This window comes from Seriola aureovittata, chromosome 8 (assembly GCF_021018895.1).
Source record: "Seriola aureovittata isolate HTS-2021-v1 ecotype China chromosome 8, ASM2101889v1, whole genome shotgun sequence".
In the NCBI taxonomy this organism is placed as follows: Eukaryota; Metazoa; Chordata; class Actinopteri; order Carangiformes; family Carangidae; genus Seriola; species Seriola aureovittata.
Genome location: NC_079371.1, coordinates 27598593 through 27617767, shown reverse-complemented (window position 1 = coordinate 27617767; position 19175 = coordinate 27598593). Strand labels below are relative to the sequence as shown.

The 19175-nt window shown below is 45.4% G+C and overlaps 1 protein-coding gene across 3 annotated transcripts; it reads left to right on the top strand.

Annotated features, from left to right (window-relative positions):
- The first annotated feature begins 7859 nt into the window (after nucleotides 1–7859).
- On the top strand, nucleotides 7860–18917 carry pcdh18b (protocadherin 18b). 3 transcript variants are annotated; one of them, XM_056383616.1, is made up of 4 exons: nucleotides 7860–10815; nucleotides 11304–11392; nucleotides 11740–11855; nucleotides 17411–18917. In XM_056383616.1, the coding sequence occupies exons 1-4, from the start codon at nucleotides 8314–8316 to the stop codon at nucleotides 18367–18369; spliced, it is 3666 nt and encodes a 1221-aa protein (XP_056239591.1). In that variant the 5' UTR covers nucleotides 7860–8313; the 3' UTR covers nucleotides 18370–18917. The 3 variants fall into 3 exon arrangements, with proteins under 3 accessions (XP_056239591.1, XP_056239590.1, XP_056239589.1); XM_056383615.1 differs by having other exon boundaries at nucleotides 7861–10815; nucleotides 11337–11392; nucleotides 11740–11909; XM_056383614.1 differs by having other exon boundaries at nucleotides 7861–10815; nucleotides 11740–11909.
- Nucleotides 18918–19175: the final 258 nt, after the last annotated feature.

Here is a 19175-nt window from a genome sequence, read left to right as displayed (position 1 = left end):
GGACATCTGACACTTTTCAAAGCTCAGAGAAAAGTCAACAAGGTAAACGGTGGCGGAGCACAGCACATACCTAACAAGACAAGGGCCTCAGAGACCCCATTACCAAGTCAAGGAGCTCCTTCAAATGCCTCCAAATGTGAATGGAGTCCTGGGGGGCAGTTAACAAGACTGCCCCCCCCCAGGTAGAGGCAGAGGCTTTATGGATGGGCTGAGAAGACAATCAGAGTTGATCAGAGACAAGAGGAGAGCAAACAGAAAGGCTAACAGGCTTTACAGCGTGAACGCTGCTGCATGTGACGTAAACACTGCAGCAGTAACAACCTGCACTGAGTTTACATGACACTCTTTGTTTGTCTTTATGTGACACAGGACCTGAATGTCCTCAGTGCGCTGGTATTTACAAGAACATATGAAAATGATGTTGATGTAGGGCCGGAGCTGCATCAACTATTCAAACTGTAACAACCTCCCTGATGTGAAGTTTTTCTCTATAACCACGTATCTCCAAAAACAGACATGCTGCAGTGTATGAGCTGTTTGAACTGCTGCACCACTGCCTGCTTTCTCTTTCTCTCAAACTCTTACTTAAACTTAAAACTTTAAACTTAATTGTTCACATATTTAACATATTTTTTTTTTCCTTTTTTCAGAATATTGGAGAGTGAAGAAACATTTGCACGTAGGTCTGGGTCTCATCGGATAAATTGTAATTCATTGAAAAATGAAATGACTTTTGTCATTTTTAAATTACAAATGAATTACAGATTATTAGATGATACCCAGACCGATATCATTGTGTGCTGGAGCAGCTTGATTGGCCGAGTCCAAACCGAAAGCATGTGGTCAGGAGGGTCTTTGCGTCGTTGTTGTTCCTGCTGATACCTACATGATCTCATGCTGAACCAGCTTCTGTCAAACTAAAATGGAGTTTGATTCTAAAGCAGTGACACCTGGACGTGAAGTGTGAGCTAATCAAAGAGAAACTGTTTGCACCACCATTTAACAATTACCCTTTGAGAAATCCAGAGGAGACAAAGATAACAATCTGCTGCTTGCATGGTTGCAGATCTGTCTCCACACTGTCACAGCGTCACACTAAAAAGCCCTTTTCCTCTGAGAGGGAACAACGTTTCACAGATGTAGGAAATGATACGGAGGCAGATGATGCAGGGCTGAGAAATGAGGGGACGCAGCAAAAAAAAAAAAAAGTAAAGTGCAAGATTTCATCTCTAAAATAACTCCTGAAACACACAGAACATCACAGATACTCAAGTGAGAGAACTTGGTAACTGGCTAAAATCTTCCTTTAAAGAAATACTCTATTTCAACATCTGGAAAATCTAAATCATTGACGATATCTGAGTGTTGTTGCTGGCTGCTGTTCGCCCAGAGGTAGTTCCAGCATGGAAACAACCAAAACCACAAGTTCTTCTTTTTACATTTGAACTCTTCATTTAAGAACAAATCGAAGAGGATTGCTGTGTTTAAATAGTATTATGGTCCATTTTTCTCTTGCAAAATCACATAACTTATTGATGCAGAACTATATCTTCCATATGACCAAAAGTGTGAACCTGGGCCTATTTTTCCAATTCCAATACAGTCTGTGTTCGTCAGTTTGCTGTTTGAAGATGACAGTGTCTCCGTGCACAATTCCAGCTCCATAAAGAAATAAGAGGGAGAACTCAGCCTCATCCTAAACCTTCAGGATGAACCAGAACGCTGACCGCAGGCCTGATTACCCAACATCAACGCTGGACCTCTTCTCTGGCCCTGTTTTAGACCTGGATTTGAAATGCGTCTCCACGTGAGTCTTGACTGACCACTCGTGATCGGATCTCACTTCCTGCTTTATATGCAATTATAACGTTTGTTTGTTTTCAGCCAATCCCACAAACGGGTCAGCTGTCAACGTATGAGAGCGAGGAAGTGAGCAGAGAAACGAGCGGGGCACGGTGGTTGGATGAGATGGAAATAAAGTTTCATGTCATGTATCAGTGAGGCAGTGAAATACGATCCAGAGGAGGTCCGGTCGGGGTTTGTGTGAACGCAGCACCGTGCAGGATGACGTTAAACCAGGTCATGGATCCTGTCACCACGTCCAGCTTCAGCTTTACATTGTGATCCAGTGATCAGCTGTTGATGACGCGTAGAATTTAAATGTGGGGCTTCTGGTCGAGTCGTCTCTGGCCAGGCGTGGAGCGTGGAGAGGGTCCTGACTCCCCCCCCCCCCCCTTCACTCAGCCCCCCCATCTCTTCCGTTTCACACGAGCTAACAGCATGGTAATGAGATGTTGGCAGATGCTCGCGTGCCTTTACAATCCTCCCGACCCCCCAGGACACATGCTGTGACAGAGACATTATGAATTTCTTCCTACGGAGATCAGAATGAATCTAGAATTATTGCTTTTAACTGGCTGTGATTTAATTTTTTTTTTCTTACAACTAGTTAAATATTGAATCAGTTATTTCACCTTCTCTTTACGTCTGAACTGGAAATAAGAACAAAAAGACACACAGAAGGACCACATATACTCCCATATAACCCCCCCACCACCACCACCACCACCACCACGGCTCCCTCCTGGTGCACACTGATTCTTTGGGAGGGTTGGGGGTGGGGGTGGTCTGGGAGGGGCCCCCCTGTGCCGCCCTCTCTCCACCTGCTAAGTTGCCTTTGTCATCAGGATCTCCTGCTTCATTTCAATGACAAAGTTGCTGAGCCTCTCACCCTACACCCCCCCCCCCCCCCCCCCCCCGCCCGCCCCCCTCCGAACTCCTTTCAGTAATTTTATGGTCCCTGAGGGCAGAATCTCTGCACCCACCCGGTCATCCTGCCTTCCACGGCCCATATGAGCAGCCTGGGGTGACACAGCAATGCTTCCTTCTCCCCCCCTCCAAAGAGAACAGAGTTAAACTTGGATCTTCGTGAACATCTCTTTACTAAACATGTGCTGTAGCAGTTTCGTTCTCCTTCAGACCTGCCGTGTCTGCTTCAGCTCGGCACCATTTCTTTTCTCTTAATGCGTAATCAGCTGGATGAAACTATGACTTCACCACTTACAAGCATTTGGTTTGACAAAATACACACAGATTAAGTTCAGAGAGGAAACGTTTGATTCTTACAGCCTCATAGAGAATGAAATTATTTCTTATAAAATATTGTTGCTGTCCAGTGAAAACCACTTTTTACAATTACAACAACACATGTTGAAAACAAGACTGCTGTTTCTTAGCTCGTGAAAAGTATAATGTCTGAAATACTGGTATCAGTCTTCAGAATACTCACTGTGTACATTTCTCATCGTACGAGCATCAGAACGAACAGAAGGCATGACCTCAGCGTCCACGGTGACAGCTGTTCCCTCAAGCTTCAGTTTCTGCTGCAGCGCTGTTAGCTCTGACTTTAGCGTCTCAGGAAAAATACCATTTCAAATTCACTGTCCAACTTTGATTAACTGATAGAAAGTTAAAGACATTAAAGATTTCCCAGTCCACAACCAACTGTCAAATGCTAGAAACCTGCAGTGTCAGACACAGGTGGCAACAGTTTTATTATGAATTCTGTGAAATATTGATTCAATAACCTCATCATCAGCGCTCAAAGTGGCACCATTATTGAAAGAGTCATGCTGTACAAATATCTTGGCATTTGGATTGATGAGAAGTTCTCCTTTAAGAACCTAGTGTCAGATCTGGTGAGTAAACGGAGGCTTTTTCTGTAGGAATAAATCCTGCTTCCTGTTGCACTGTAGAAAAACTCTTTTAGAAGCTGTCCACCACTCTGCTCTCAGGTTCATTACAGCTGATGTTTATTACACTCATCGTTGCATCCTGTATAAAAAGGTTGGATGGTCCTCTCTCTCTCTCTCTCTCTCTCTCTCTCTCTCTCTGTGAGAGGCGTGATTTGCATACGTATTTGTTTATTTACAAAGCCCTTATTGAAAAACTGCCTCATCTCTTATATCTTACAACCACGTCAGTTTATTCAGTGACACCAGGACTCATGACTGGCTCATGCTCCATGTCCCTCGAGTTAACACTGAGGCTCCTGGTCATTTTAGGCTATGTCCACACTGCAATGATTTCATTTTTAAAACAGTGTTTTAAAAAAGAAAACCATCTCCATCAAGACTGACAAACCTGAAAACACACATACACGACCATTCACATACAGTGAGCATGTGTGAGCTGAAGCAGGTCGTCTACTCTGCAGTTGGTCAGCCGCACAAAATACCACCAACGAGGAACAGTAAAAACTGTTGTAGCATGAAAATACAGAATTTAACTGCTAGCAAAGACAACAAGGTCAGCAACACTTAGAATTCATTATCATGTTGTATTCACCACTGGTAGTCGAGGCTGATGAGAGCCAATCAGGGAGCGCTTCCAAAAATCTCATCCAGACTACAACACGACCCTGGAGTTTTCAAAATAAGGTTGTGTGGACAGCAGGAGGAAACGTAGGAAAAGAGATGTGTTTTATAGCATAGCATAGCCTTAGATTCTTAATCTCTAACCTTTTCATTTCTCTTTGTACCTGTTTTAATTGGTTGGCATTAAATTATTTATTAATTGTATCTATGTGTTTGTTTTAATTGATGTTCTTTTTCAACTGGTGTTTTTATCTGCTCAACATCATTGTAAATGAGGTGCTTTACCCTTAATCATTTTCAAGTTTATATAAAGACATATATATATATATATATATTACATGAGAGAGGACACATATGGGACATATTTCCAACATCCTATTCTCCAGTTAGATGATTAAGGTGGTTATAATTTTGCTTTGAGGTATCATACACATTAGCTCTTATGAGGATATGATAAAGTCAAACTAAATTACATCTAACAGCAGTTCAAAAACACATGAAACGAGCAGCTTTAAACTGTGGAGTGTGTTGGATGCTTTTCCTTTGTCGGGTCATTCAGCATCAGTATGTGTGTATATATCAGCTCGGGAGCCGATGTCCATGTGTTTGCTCGGAGACAGATGGCAGCGCACAGAGCCTGTTCCCACGGGTCACACATTGGAATTTAAAATGCAGATAAAAATCCATCACAGAGACGCATCCCCTCAAAGATGCCGGCCGCAGATAATTTGCCCTGTTGAAACCAATCAGCGCGGCGATTATCAGATATGGCTCACACTCCAAATGAAACTTATTGAGAGTATAAGCCAGAGCAGCGCGACTCATTACTTTCTGAATTTGAGGGGGAAAAAAATGGATGTGGTGAACCTTCAGAGTGAGGCTGCTGCTGGCTTACTGGAGCTGGTGACACACTGATGAGGATGTTCTATAGAAATTTGCTCTATTTGCTGTGATGTTGAACTTTTACAGACTTTAGGATTAATGCGTGTTATAAAAACTCTTATCAGCCTCTTTGATCTTTATACATGTTCCCTCCCCTTTTCTCTTCCACTCAAAGTTATCAGCAGCCATGACACATCCAAATAAAGCCAATCCAAAGCCTCTGATTCCACTGAACAGTGAACTCATACAAGTCTGATAGAGAAGTCTGTTTCTCTGCAGCAGAATATGAGGAGGATATTAGATTTTATCTGACATGAGCTGCAGCTAATTCTCACTTGGTGTTTCTCTGCAGGGGGGTTGGGGTTTGTTGAAGGGGGGGCATCAGAAACTGAATAGATGGTAATTGTAGGTTTGGGTTGTCTGAGGCCCTGACCAGATGGCTTGATGCTGCTCCCATAAAGCTGCTCGTCCAGTTGTTTGCTCACTGAGACACGTTGAGTTGGCAGGATGGTAATTCGGTCGGATCAGGAGACGTAGGCTTCCATAAAACATTATTATGCAGCAAAGAGGAGGAGGAGGGGGATGGTGAAAAGAGCACACGTCGGGGTCAGCTGGACAGATGACAAAGCGCCATATACCTCAATCCATGGTGCGTGCGAGAATGTGTTCTGTTGCGTCACAATTTAATGGAAAGATCAACAAATGTGAATGAGCCATTAGCTACAACATGTAAATGAGAGTTGGGGCGATTTTAGTAGAAATAAAATGTGAACCATTACATGTTTTTATTTAAGGTAAACTGACGCCACAGAGGAAATGTTGTGTTCGATTCAACTGTCTGACATTTATTTGGGATATAAAGTAACAGACAATAGTCCAGTCAATTTGTTTTATTGTCATGGAGACAAAGAGTAGGATTTAATGGCAACATTTTAAAATGAAAAAGCATTTTTTGCATTTTTTTCAACCTGTCCTCCAACCTGAACAACCATGCAGGTCTATTTTTTTTCAACCCTCTGATACGATGAAGCATCAACCTCCAAGGCTGAAACATGAAGCTGACACTGGTGTTAAAACCTGCAGATCCTCTAATGACCACTGGAGTCTGTCTCCAACAGTGAGTCCGTCCCCATAGACTCCCATGTTAAAATGTCCAACTTTACAGCAGAAATCAACATGTTTACAGCCTGGTACAAAAAGAGTTTTGGTCTCTGGAGCTAATTTATATAACTCACCTGTTTACATTTTATTTAGGATTAGAGTTATGTTAATTAAAGGCGTGGCCTCTGAGTGACAGGTGGGTGAGTGTATGCTTGCCACAAATTGGCATGCACCGAAGCCTAGGCTCCACACAGGCCCCACCTCTTTGTTCATTTTTGGATTACCTTGGAATTAGGGGCGGTGTCAGGCACTGCCAAGATGGCAACGGCGAACAGCTGACTCTGAGCTTCACAACTACACTTCAGAAACCTGTGGGTGACATCACGGAGGCTATGTCCATCTTTACAGTATATGGATACAACCCGTAGGAGTGTCTCCTGGAACAGCGACCCTATGGTGGCAGGCGTATCAGACCTTGGTTGTCATGGTAGACTTAGAAAAAGATGGAGATTTGGGTTAAAATAAGTACTTCCTGAACAGAAAACAGAAACAATATAAACAGCTACTTTCACATGGGAATCAAACTCCGCTCTCCTGTGTCATATTCACCCATCCACCACCGCACATTTCCCTTTGCTCCTGTCATAATTACTACTACAACTCGATGTCACCTAGCAATAAAACGTAACAATGGGTCCTAATAAGCTGCTGCACAAACAACCCATGGTCTCGTTTTTCTACAGGAGGACAGTCTCTGCTGTGTGCACAGTCACAGACAGCAGAGATTCACTCGCACAGGTCGAGTCTCCAACTTAAATCTGAATTAACTTGCTCATTGATGGGCAGACCGGCAGTTCGGGATTTAGGGACAGTATTTTCAGCATTATTGCACAGGAGGAGCAGAAACGATGTATTTGGGAAATTAGTATTAAGTATTAAGATAATGACTTGATGATTTGATGGAAGCTTGCTGTGCTTTTTCCTTTTGGGTATCGCAAAAAGAAAAAAAAAAACGATGATGTGGTGTGATGAAGAATATTTGGAATAATCTGGTTTGGAGGTTTGCGCCCCGGGACCGTGATCACACCAGTGAGTGTTGAGCTTGGCATCATTATTAAGTGCTTCGAGTTTTACGCACACACGACAAAGGACCAGAGTTGGCACACGTTGTGAATTACAATCATAACAATGTAAGTCTGCCGCGGGTCAGTGTGTGTGTCTGTGTTAAAAAAGAGTGGCTGAGCCCAGAATACTTCCTCCTCTGGCCCCATTGTTGTGACACACTTTTAATGCTGGGGTGTTCTCTGTGTTGGGGAGGGAGGGAGAGACGGGGGTTACCATCAATAGTCCCTCCTGTGCTGCTTGAAGGAGCCATTCTGGTGATTTAGGAGGGGAGGGGTGGGGTGGGGGGTGGGGGGGGGGTGAGGAGTGTTTGTGTGGAGAGGAGACGCAGTTTGGGTGCTGGGCGGGCGGAGAAAGGGAGGCTGGAGCGACGACAGAGAAGAGCGCACACACTCACACACACACAGACACGCACACACACTCTCTCTCTCTCTCTCTCACTCACTCACTTCCTCTCACACGCGCAGACTGAGGAGAAAGCTGCGCCTTTTCTTCGCCCAGACAAACACTCTCACTCACTCACAGAGGCGCACACACGCAGGAGGCGGTGGATGTATGTTGGATTTATGCAAGAGACACAAGGAGCGCGCCGCGGGTTCAATCTGTGTTTTATCCTCTGACTAAAGAAGCGCAGTTTAGTCGTCTATCTTTATTTATTTATTTATTTATTCCCTTTTCTATTTTGCGGAGTTTTTTTTGCGGAGAGTGAGCAGCAGCAGCAGCGGAGGATTCAACATGCCAGACTTCTGAGAAGACACCTACCCCCCTCTCCCCCCTTTACCCCGATTTTTTTTCCTCTGTGGAAGTAATAGCCGACTTGTGCGCGCAGAAGATGGGGGCAAAAATGATCCAAATCAAGGGAAGTATTTGCTCTGCGGCTCTGCTCAAACTCCTGCTCCTCGCCGCGCTCGCGCTCGGCGCAGGCGGTAAGACTTTGAGATACAAAGTTTACGAGGAGCAGAAAGTCGGCACGGTTATTGCACGGTTAAGGGAGGATGTAGCCGGGGTTTTATCCAAACTACCGAGTTCCTTGACCTTTCGGTTCCGCGCCATGCAACGAGGGAGTACGCCGTTCCTGTCGGTCCGGGAGGAGGACGGGGAGATCAGCATTGGCACCAAAATCGACCGTGAGAAGCTTTGTGAGAAAAACTTGAACTGCTCGATTGAATTCGACGTGGTCACGCTCCCCACGGAGTACCTGCAGCTGTTCCATGTGGAAGTGGAAGTGCTGGACATTAACGACAACTCCCCGCACTTCTCCCGCGCCATTGTCCCCATCGAGATCTCCGAGAGCGCATCTGTGGGGACGCGCATCCCGCTGGACGGCGCAGTGGATGCGGACGTCGGAGAGAACTCTTTGCACACTTACTCCTTAACACCCAATAACTTCTTTAAGATTGAGGTGCGGACCCGGACGGACGGGGCGAAGTATGCAGAGCTGGCGGTGATGAGGGAGCTGGACCGGGAGGTTCAGTCCAGCTACCAGCTGCAGCTCACAGCCTCGGATAATGGTATGCCCCCCAAGTCTGGCTCCACTCTGCTCAAAATCAGCATTTCTGATTCCAACGACAACAGCCCAGCCTTTGATGAGCAGGCTTATATCATCAATCTGCTGGAAAACTCCCCCCTTGGGACTCTAATCATTGATTTAAACGCCACAGATCCAGACGAGGGCACTAATGGGAAGATAGTCTACTCTTTCAGCAGCCATGTCTCGCCAAAAATCCTGGAGACATTTAAAATAAATCCAGAAAACGGCCACATTACTCTCATTAAAAGAGTGGACTATGAAACCACCGCGTCCTATGAGCTGGATGTTCAGGCTCAGGACTTAGGCCCCAACTCTATCCCTGGACTTTGCAAAATTGTGGTGAAGGTGGTGGATGTAAATGACAACAAACCGGAGATAAACATCAACCTGATGACGCCTGGCAAAGAGGAAGTGGCCTACATTTCAGAGGGGGCCCCCGTGGACACCTTCATAGCTCTGGTGCGTGTTGAAGACAGCGACGCGGGGCTCAACGGCGAGGTGGTGTGCAGGCTGCACGGCCACGGCCACTTCAGACTCCAGAAGACGTACGAGAAGAACTACATGATCCTCACCAACATCTCGTTGGACCGGGAGAAGAGGTCGGAGTACAGTCTGACGGTCATAGCCGAGGACCGGGGCTCTCCCAGCCTCTCCACCATCAAACATTTCACCGTTCAGGTTCTGGATGAAAACGACAATCCTCCACGTTTCGAGAAGAGTCACTATGAGGTCTTTAAATCGGAGAACAACTCCCCAGGAGCCTACCTGATGACCGTGGTGGCCTCAGATCCAGATCTGGGCACCAATGGCCAAGTCACTTACACCATCATAGACGCCATGGTCCAAGGGAGCCCCATCTCCACCTATGTCACCATTGACCCCTCCAATGGCGCCATCTACGCCTTGCGCAGCTTTGACCACGAAGACGTCAGCCGGATCGCCTTCACAGTTCAGGCACGTGACGGGGGAAACCCTGTGCTGTCTGCGAACACCACCGTCCTCCTGACTGTTCTGGATGAAAACGACAACCCGCCTATCATCCACTCCCCCTCCCTCCAGAATCACACCGCTGAGATTCTGGTGTGGAAGTACGCGTCGCCGGGTCAGCTGATCACCACGCTTAAAGTCACAGACCGCGACGCCGGCGCCAATGGAGAGTTGAGCTGCGCCATTGTTGACGGCAATGAGGATGGGCTGTTTGTGATGGACGCCCGGCGATGTGAGCTCAGAACCAACGCCAGCTTGGAGCAGGCTCCTCGGGATGTGATGGAGGTCAAGGTAGAAGTGCAGGACAGAGGCATGAGTCGGATGTCCACGGGGGCCCTCCTCAGGCTCTCCCTGCAGGAGAACATGGACATCCTCCCCCCTCTCTACCCCACCGGCTCCAGCCAGGCCTCCATGGATCTCTCCCTCATCGTCATCATCTCTCTGGGTGCCGTTTGCGCTCTGCTGCTCATCGTCATGGTGATGTTTGCCACCGCCCGCTGCAGCCGGGAGAAGAAAGACCCCAGACACAACTACAATTGCCGTGTGGCAGAGAGCAGCTACCAGAACCACCCCAAGAAGCCCGCCAGGCAGATCCACAAGGCTGACATCACCCTGGTCCCCACTGTCAACGGGACTCTGCCTGTGCGGGCTCACCCACGCTCCCCCTCGGCCTCCCCGACACCTGAGAGGGGCACCCTGGGGAGCAGGCAGAGCCATCACAGCCGCCAGTCACTCAACAGTCTGGTCACCATCTCCTCCAATCATGTGCCGGAGAATTTTGCCTTGGAGCTGGCCCACGCCACGCCTCCTGTAGAGGTAAGACGATGATGAATACAGTTCATTTACTCTAAACCTAGATTGTCTACGGCTTCATTCAAAGCTAAACACATGACATGTAATCATGTTTGTACTGTGCAGGTTTCATTTGGTCTTATATTCAGTATTTGTTATGAATTTATACCTCGTTCCACATTCTGTTACCTCCAGCCTTCGTGTTATGTTTTTGTTGACCATCACATTCAGTAGCAAGTCACAAAGTCATGCCTACCCCCCCCCACCACACACACACACACACACACACACACACACACACACACACACACAAACACCTACACACACACACACACACACACACACACACACACACACCCCTACCCTCTCCATACAGTATCCCTCCCCACCAACATTGTCTTGTGGCCTTGGTTGTTTGATTCCATTCATTTTCCCCGTCTTCATTTTTTCCTTTTATTTTTGTCTTTTTATTTCTTTTTTGTCTTTTTTTTTTGTTTCTCTTGGGATTGTAGCAAGTCTCACAGCTTCTGTCCATGCTCCATCAGGGCCAGTACCAGCCACGACCCAGCTTCAGAGGCAACAAATACACCAGGAGCTACAGGTAATGCACATGCAAAAATGATGCTTTGAAAGCCTTTGTTGTCAGAAGTCAGTTAAAAATTAAAGGATACAGCTCTATGATATGATGATAAAACATTTCCACATGGTTTTCTCTGTTGTCTGTGCTCTCACAAACCCCCTAACATCCATATCCTGTAGCTTCCTGGTTTAGAGTCAAACTGTTTGCTCAATAACTTCACATTTGCATAATTTTATGTAAAACCCCTTCTGCTCTCTGTGCACCTTATTATCCATCTGTAGCATATCGTTCCATTTGATGATATTATTGTCAATGATGAGGCAGCCCTCTGTGAGAATTGTATCAAACCTGAGCGTGTCTCTGTGCAGATACGCCCTGAATGAGATGGATAAGTTCAGTCTGAAGGACAGCGGCCGCGGAGACAGCGAGGCCGGGGACAGCGACTACGAGCCGGGCAGGGAGTCACCCATGGACAGGCTCCTCGGTGAGGGCTTTACTGAGATATATGCCCCTGATGGCCAGCACAGACCGCATGCAGGTACACGCCTGCCCCCCCCCCCCCTTCATCCACCACACCCCACAACCCTCCCTTCATATCCCATCATTCCCTGAATGTCCCTTTAGCTTCTAGCTCTGAATCCAAATAAGTTTCACCAGTTTTTACAATGTAGCAATCACAAATTAATTAACTGATTCACCATGGCAACCATGAGTCAGTTAATATATACAATACCGTAGATATATGTTATATATAAGATGAAGAAAAGCAGGAAACCCTTACATTTGACAGCTGGAGCCAAAAAATTCTGGGATTTTTTACCTTAAAAATTATGTTTCATTCAAATAGAAAATACAGTTGCTGATTAATTTTCTGCTGATCAACAAATTGACTAATCAACTAATCATTCAGCTCTAAAAGATTCACAATTAACAAGGTGTAATTAATTATTCCATCCACATCACTACATGGCGAATAAACAGAGTTTCTCAACACTGCAGTTGTAATCCCATCCAGGGGGTCACCGCGACAACATCTGGCACTGTCCCTATCCAGGGCTCACCTGGATGGGGACTGTGCCAGATGTTTTAGACTGACACATTGATGTGCTTGATGTACAGCATTTTAGTAAGGGTAAATACATAGTTTGGAATTATAAATCTTCAAGGATCAGTTATGATTGCTGCTGTCATCCGTCCCGTCCATGATGCACAGTTTTTCTGTGCAAAAAAAGCTAAAATACGAAGTCTGAGTTACATATATCAAGTGGATATCTACCAAAGTTACAGTCTCAGGACTCTGAGTGGCTCCTCAGACATAAAGAGGAAGTTGCACACAAGAAGAAATGAACTTTGGAGGATGCACACTTGATGTTACTTGAGTTCTCGCTACATCTGAACCACCACACAATGAGGACTGAGGATTTAGTCTCCCATCAATTACAGTGGAGTCAGGCTGTAGGAAGGGATCACCACAGGACAAGTGACCAATAACATAAATAAAAATAAATAAATAGATAAATACAAATAATCCGAAACAATCGTTTTGGATTTTATTTATATGATTACCTTTTGGAGGAACAGACCACAGCAGGATGCCTCACACAAATCCACATGAGCACAGTCTAATGCTGCCATCACCTGTAAACAGGTGAAGAAACCCACCTCGCTGCCTGTTAGAAATACAGTGTTTAAGCAGTTCTGGCATGACGGTTTTGTTCTGCATTGCAAGTTGTCTGCATGTGCATCGGCCTGTTTGTACGTCACCACTGAGTCTCACCTCACTGTCACTGAGCTCTTGACATCTCTGCAGACAGCTCATCTGATCCTCCATCCTGCACAGTCCAGTTAAGAAGGAAAAGCTCTGAGCACTTGTTGATCATCGATTGACCCGACTGACTTCCATATCTGACAGGTTTCACAAACTAGCGGAGTTGGAGGCACTCGGTCACACACTTGGTGGCTCCTCCGTCTCTCAGCTGACGTCACACAGGTTGCGAGCTGCCACAGCTGCTTTTATCACATCCTCCCTGTCCTCCCAGACCTCCCACTTCTCTTCCAGCCAGCTTCCCACACAGCCGTCACTCGACACCGCATTTGAGCTACATCCCAATTAAAGTCGACCCATACGGGCAGACAATCTCATCACTAACACCCCCCCCCCCCCTCCCCTCCCTTTCTTTATAGCTTTGTGGAGGAGCTGTGCTCGTTAGTCACTTTCCTTTTCCCACCTTCAAGCCTTCACTTTCAGCCGTCCAAAATGAAGTCCTCGCGCTCCTCTGATAAAAAGGAGGCATTTAATTGCCATGTGACGAGTAGTTGCTATGGAGTTGGCTCCGAGTTGTGCTCCCTGAAGAGCATAATTACATCTCAAAGCTCACCTTTCTTCCTCTATATGTTCACCCGCCCCTCGCCCCTGTGTCCACTGCAGCAGAGATGATTTGGAACAGTGTTCAGCTGGTGCCCTGTCATTAATGCTGGATGTGGCAGCCCGTGTTGCTCAAGGGGAGAAGGAGGTAGAAGCTCATTGTGCTTCATCTTGATGCAGAGCTCATTCTGAGAGGCTTAAAGAACACTTTAAGAACATACAAACTTTTCTTAAACAGCAAGAACTTTTTAACAACTACTATTGGCTCCTTTTTTTTTTAAATAGTAGGACTCTTGGGAAATTTGTTCATACAAACCTGGAGTCACGGTGTGTATGTTAGCCTAATGTAGCATGAACCCTGAACCATGCCAGCAGTTCCCACCTGCTTTCAAAGTTAAAAAAAAAATACACCTATTATCACATTCGAGTTTTCGAGCCCAGAAAACTGAGACTTTTGGAAATGCTGCTGACCCCGTTTTATTTTGAAAGCTCTGGGGTTGTGTTTTATTTTGAAAACTTTAGGGTTTTGTTGTATTTGGAGGGCTGAAAACTGAGACCTTTGGAAACGATGACGTAGACACCCGAGGTCTCTCCTGATTGGCTCTCAGCGACTACCAGTGGTGAATACATGATACATGATAATGAATGACAGTGTTACTGACCTTGTTGTCTTTGCTAGCAGCTGCTGTTCACTTACATTCTGCATTTTAACGCCGCAGCTGTCTTGGTTGTTCCTCCTTCAGAGTATTTTGTGCGACTAATCAACTGCAGAGTAGACAATCTGCTTCCTGTTTACATGCTCCTTGTACATGATCAGTGTACGTGATTGCTCACGTGATACGTGTTTTCGTGTGTGTTAGTCGGGATGTAGATTATATCTGATACGGAGCTAAAACACTCGTCTGGATGGAAATCACTTTAGTTTTAAACGCTGTTTATGTGGATGTAGCCTAAAGCTCATGTTGTATCTCGCTGTTGAAGTTATATACAAACAGTAGTGTAAAAATGATAGGAAATAGCCATTATAGAATCATATATAACAGAGAAGATGTGGGTGGGTGGATGAAGTGCTGGTCATCAAGAAAAACTCACAGCAGCTAACAGTTGATGGGATTTGAGATTTGGTCTCCTGTCCAAAGACACTGATGTACAGGTCAGAGACACTGACAGCAGTTTCTTTGTTATCACCTGAGCGTTGGTTAAAAATATCCTCTCTGTCAAGCCTGCCCCTGTTCCTTTTTGCATAATGAATGAGGAGTAAACAGTGTTGCCACATACAGGCAGGGGTGAGGGAGGACATGTGCTGCACATGAAGGCCACTTATTACTTTCATTCTAAATGGGTGACAGGAGCACCCAGTGACCTGCGTGTGAGGCGTACCACTCGGCCTGGGAAAACAGTTCCATGTTGTCGCTTGTGTTTCTGGTTGGAAGACGCTATCAAGTTGCATTATGGGAAGTGTAGGATCCAGTTGTTTTGGATCTTGAGCTGATATCTCAGCTTCTGCTGCTTCCATTTACACCATTCCTGTTGTTATGAAACTGCAATTCAAGCGCATGGGAACATGGTCTCAGACCTGAGACCAGGCCGGTTTCTCAAAGACACAAGACACAAGGCTTCAACAAAATAGTCAGACTTCAGATAGACTGAGTCTGAATTCATCTGTTGCACAAAGGTGTTTTAGTTATTGACTATGTTGAATATCATATCATGAGTTAACCTGGGGGTAAGGTGTCTAATGTTTTTGTGTTAAATGAGTCAGCTTTTAGTTTAGGGAAACAGTCTGACTAACTGACTGATCTATGACTGGACCAACACTAGAGAGCAGCCTGAAGTATCTTTGTGAGACTGGCCCCGGGGCCCCGCTGTGTGTCCTCACATTGTTGCCCTCACAAAGTCTAGTGCCAGCACTCCGGCCCCTCTCTCTCTCTCTCTGCTCGCCAGATAACAAGGAGCGCCTGCTGCTTTGTATCAGGAATAAAAGTAGAATTTGTTTTCTGATAAAATCCATTAAAATAAAAAGCTCTGAATTAAACGAACACATTATCCACAGAAAGTCAGCCACGTAGTCCCCAAAATAAACCAGCCAGATAATTTCCTGGCACGTAAATCAGTCAGTAAGTCCGTTGAATTGACACTGCAGTCAGTCAGACAGGCAGGCTTTCAGTTAATGTTTGCCTGCCACATTATTTCTTTCATTTTTGCACACAAATCAGTTGAGTTAAATCTTTCATTTTTAGCCTTTCATCAGCAGGGCACCCAATCTGCCGCTGCCCCCACACTGTTTTCCTCCTTCCAGTGCATCCAAATGCACATTTCATCTGCTCTAAGATGTATTATAAATGTTCCTTTCATGTTAATGAGGGGATAATGAAGTCCCTCAATAGCTCGGCTGAAAAGCGCCGCACTCCTTTAATGAAGGCTTTAAGTTGGCATATTTGATTTGTCTAATTTATTCTTCAGAGATTTCCTATTTGAAGATTTAATATTGAAAAGGGCGACTTGAAAGGGAAAAATGCAGGGCTTTTAGAGGAGGAGTTATTTTGAATGGGTAATAAGCATTGATCGGCCTTGCTGAATTGTCTCTATGTGGTAAATACATTGGAAGGTAGCAGGCAGTGCTCCTGCAGAGAGCCTTTCAGACTAATTAGAGCAGATTTCCACTGCGTTTCCAGAGACAGTGCAGCACAAACACCTGAGGAGAGGCAGGCTGGGCGGAAACAGACTCGCTGTCAGGAGTCGCCTTCACATCTCCGTGATTACATTTATGGTTGTTTTGGTTCACACGTGAAAAAACTGCGATCTCTTTTACTATTATCTACACAATAAATTATATCTCTTTTATTTATTGTATTTATTATCTAATATATCAGTTTGTTTATTTAGTTGTATATAATTAAACCTTTAATTGCATTGGTTCCTTTTACCTACCACATTGTTTTGGTATTTGCCTTATTGCCTGGACGGACGGTCACATGGTCAGACGGACAAACAGTTTAATCGTTGTGTCTACAAACCCTTGTTACAGGCTGTTACATTCTTCACATTCAAACATAATTTCCTAATTAATATAGTGTAAATTGAGCTCAAACAATTAGGCAAGTAATCAATTAGTTGATCAACAGAGAATTATTAGCTTTTGATAACAGTTGAATTGTTTCATTCGTTTAATCAACTAAAAATAAATATTCTCTGGTTCCAGCTTCTCAAATGTCAACGGTTTGGTTTCTGTGTTTCACACGGTTGAGGTGAATTCTCTGGACTTTAGTTTTTGTTGTTTTGACAAAAGGAGATGTTTGAAGAGGTCAGAATCCATAATGAAAATGATGGTTAGTTGCTGCCTAAAGTGTAGATACTTTACAGTGAGTATGTGTGGGTGGAGTCATCAGAACCTGATCCTGGTATCTAGTGGTCACAGGCAAAGAAGTTTCTGAATAAAATGAAATGGGCAGAATTTTGATTGAAGTCAGAAACTTTCTGATCAAAGACGTAAAGCAGATTAAGAATCGAGCCAGATATTCAATGCACAGTTTTTAATCCTCGGTGCTACGGACACATTTCTGCTGCTATTAAAAAGGAATTGAGGTTTTATGCCCTGGTTATATGTGACTGTGTGCAGCTCAGTATTTCTGATTACTCATGAGTGTTTCTGTCTTTGTGTCTGTTCTCTGCAGCTATGAGGCTCTGCACAGAGGAGTGTCGTGTCCTGGGTCACTCAGATCAGTGCTGGATGCCCCCCCTGGCCTCCCCGGCCTCGTCGTCTTCCGACTACCGCAGCAACCTCTACATCCCCGGGGAAGAAGCCCGCCAAGCTGCTGACCTCTCACAGGAAAAGACCCCGCAGCCCTGCACTGACACCGGAACCGCCCGGAACCAGAGCTTCTCCACCTTCGGCAAGGACCTGGGTGGAGAGGACGGCGGCGAAGAGGAGGGGGGAGAAGACGGCGGGGCTGAGGACAGAGATGAAGACCTGTGCGGGACCACGTCGCTGTTGTCAGAGATGAGCAGTGTGTTCCAGAGGTTGCTACCCCAGGGTCTGGACTCGTACGTCCAAGTCAACGAGAACCAGAAAGGGACTAGCCTGAGCGGTGTGGGTGTACCCATGACTGGATCTTTAGACCGCAGGAGGGGCCATCTACCCGGCAAGCCCAGTCCCTCTGTCCACCAGCAGGGCGTGGCGGCCTGGGCTGCCAACACCCACTTCCAGAACCCGGGAAGCAGCATTGGCCCATCTGGCCACCACCAGGGTGGCAGCTACCACACCCTGAAACCCAGCACCAAGCTCGGCTCCCAGAGTAACAGCCACAAGGGCCTGCAGGCCCCCAAAAACAGCCCTCAGAACAGCGGCCACACCCCCAAACCCCACAGCAGCCCCCTGCTCACGGCGCTGGTCAGCCCCACTCTGATGCAGCCGTCCCCTGCCCCCGTGGCGGTACCGCTCCCGCTCCCCGGGCCCTCCTGCAAGTGGCTACCCGCCATGGAGGAGATCCCAGAGAACTACGAGGAGGACGACTTTGACTCTGTGCTCAGCCACCTGCAGGGCAAACGCAGCGACAGCCGCCACGAGCTGGTGGACGCCAGCGAACTGGTGGCTGAGATCAACAAACTCTTACAGGACGTCCGGCAGAGCTAGACTTCCTGTTTTTTTTATCCCCTATATTTATTCACCACCCACTGACTGCTTCCTTTTACTTTCACAATAAAAGCGAGGAGCTGAGGGAGGCAAAAGGACGGAGGAGAAACTGAAATGAGAAACAAAGACAAAAAACTGAAATTGTCGTTAAAGTTGCATTTCTAATGTAATAATTGTGTTTTGTGAATGCTAAATATCCAAAAAATGTTTGTAATTGCTGGTTTGGTACACAATGTACACTATGTGACTGTATTTATCTTTGTATTTTAAAAATACATTTGTATACTTATATTTATAAAAAAAAGTGTATATAAACTTAATCAGAAGTCTATTTTTATATTTTGAATGCATGTTGAGTAAAAAAGCATTGAATCAAGACTTTGACATGCGATTGACATTCTACGTATTTAAATTGTCTTTTGTATTGTGATTTTTTTTTTTATTTGTCACTATGATATGTATACATGAATATATTAATGGACACTTGTCTTTGTGATCTGTTGTGGGGAGGGGGAGGGTACACAAATAAAAATAATACACAAACATTATTCACTCTGTGGTTTATATTGGAGTTTTGGTAGCGGGAGCTTTTCTTTATTGACTTCGTGAAGATCTTTAATACGATTATTATGGAAACAACGAGTCTGTCTGCAGGATGATGTGAGAGAAAGACGGACATACAGACTACGCATTTTTATACATATATAGCAAAGGTTTTTTTTTATTGAAAACAACAGGTAACATACTAGGTCACACTAAACAAACCTAATAATGAACACAGACACATAACATTACAATATCAACCA

Coding starts and splice junctions, on each gene's coding strand:
- pcdh18b (XM_056383614.1), top strand. CDS start 8,314: ATGGGGGCAAAAATGATCCAAATCAAGGGAAGTATTTGCTCTGCGGCT. Junction 10,816..11,303: donor ACGCCACGCCTCCTGTAGAG/GTAAGACGATGA, acceptor TTGGGATTGTAG/CAAGTCTCACAGCTTCTGTC. Junction 11,393..11,739: donor AAATACACCAGGAGCTACAG/GTAATGCACATG, acceptor GTCTCTGTGCAG/ATACGCCCTGAATGAGATGG.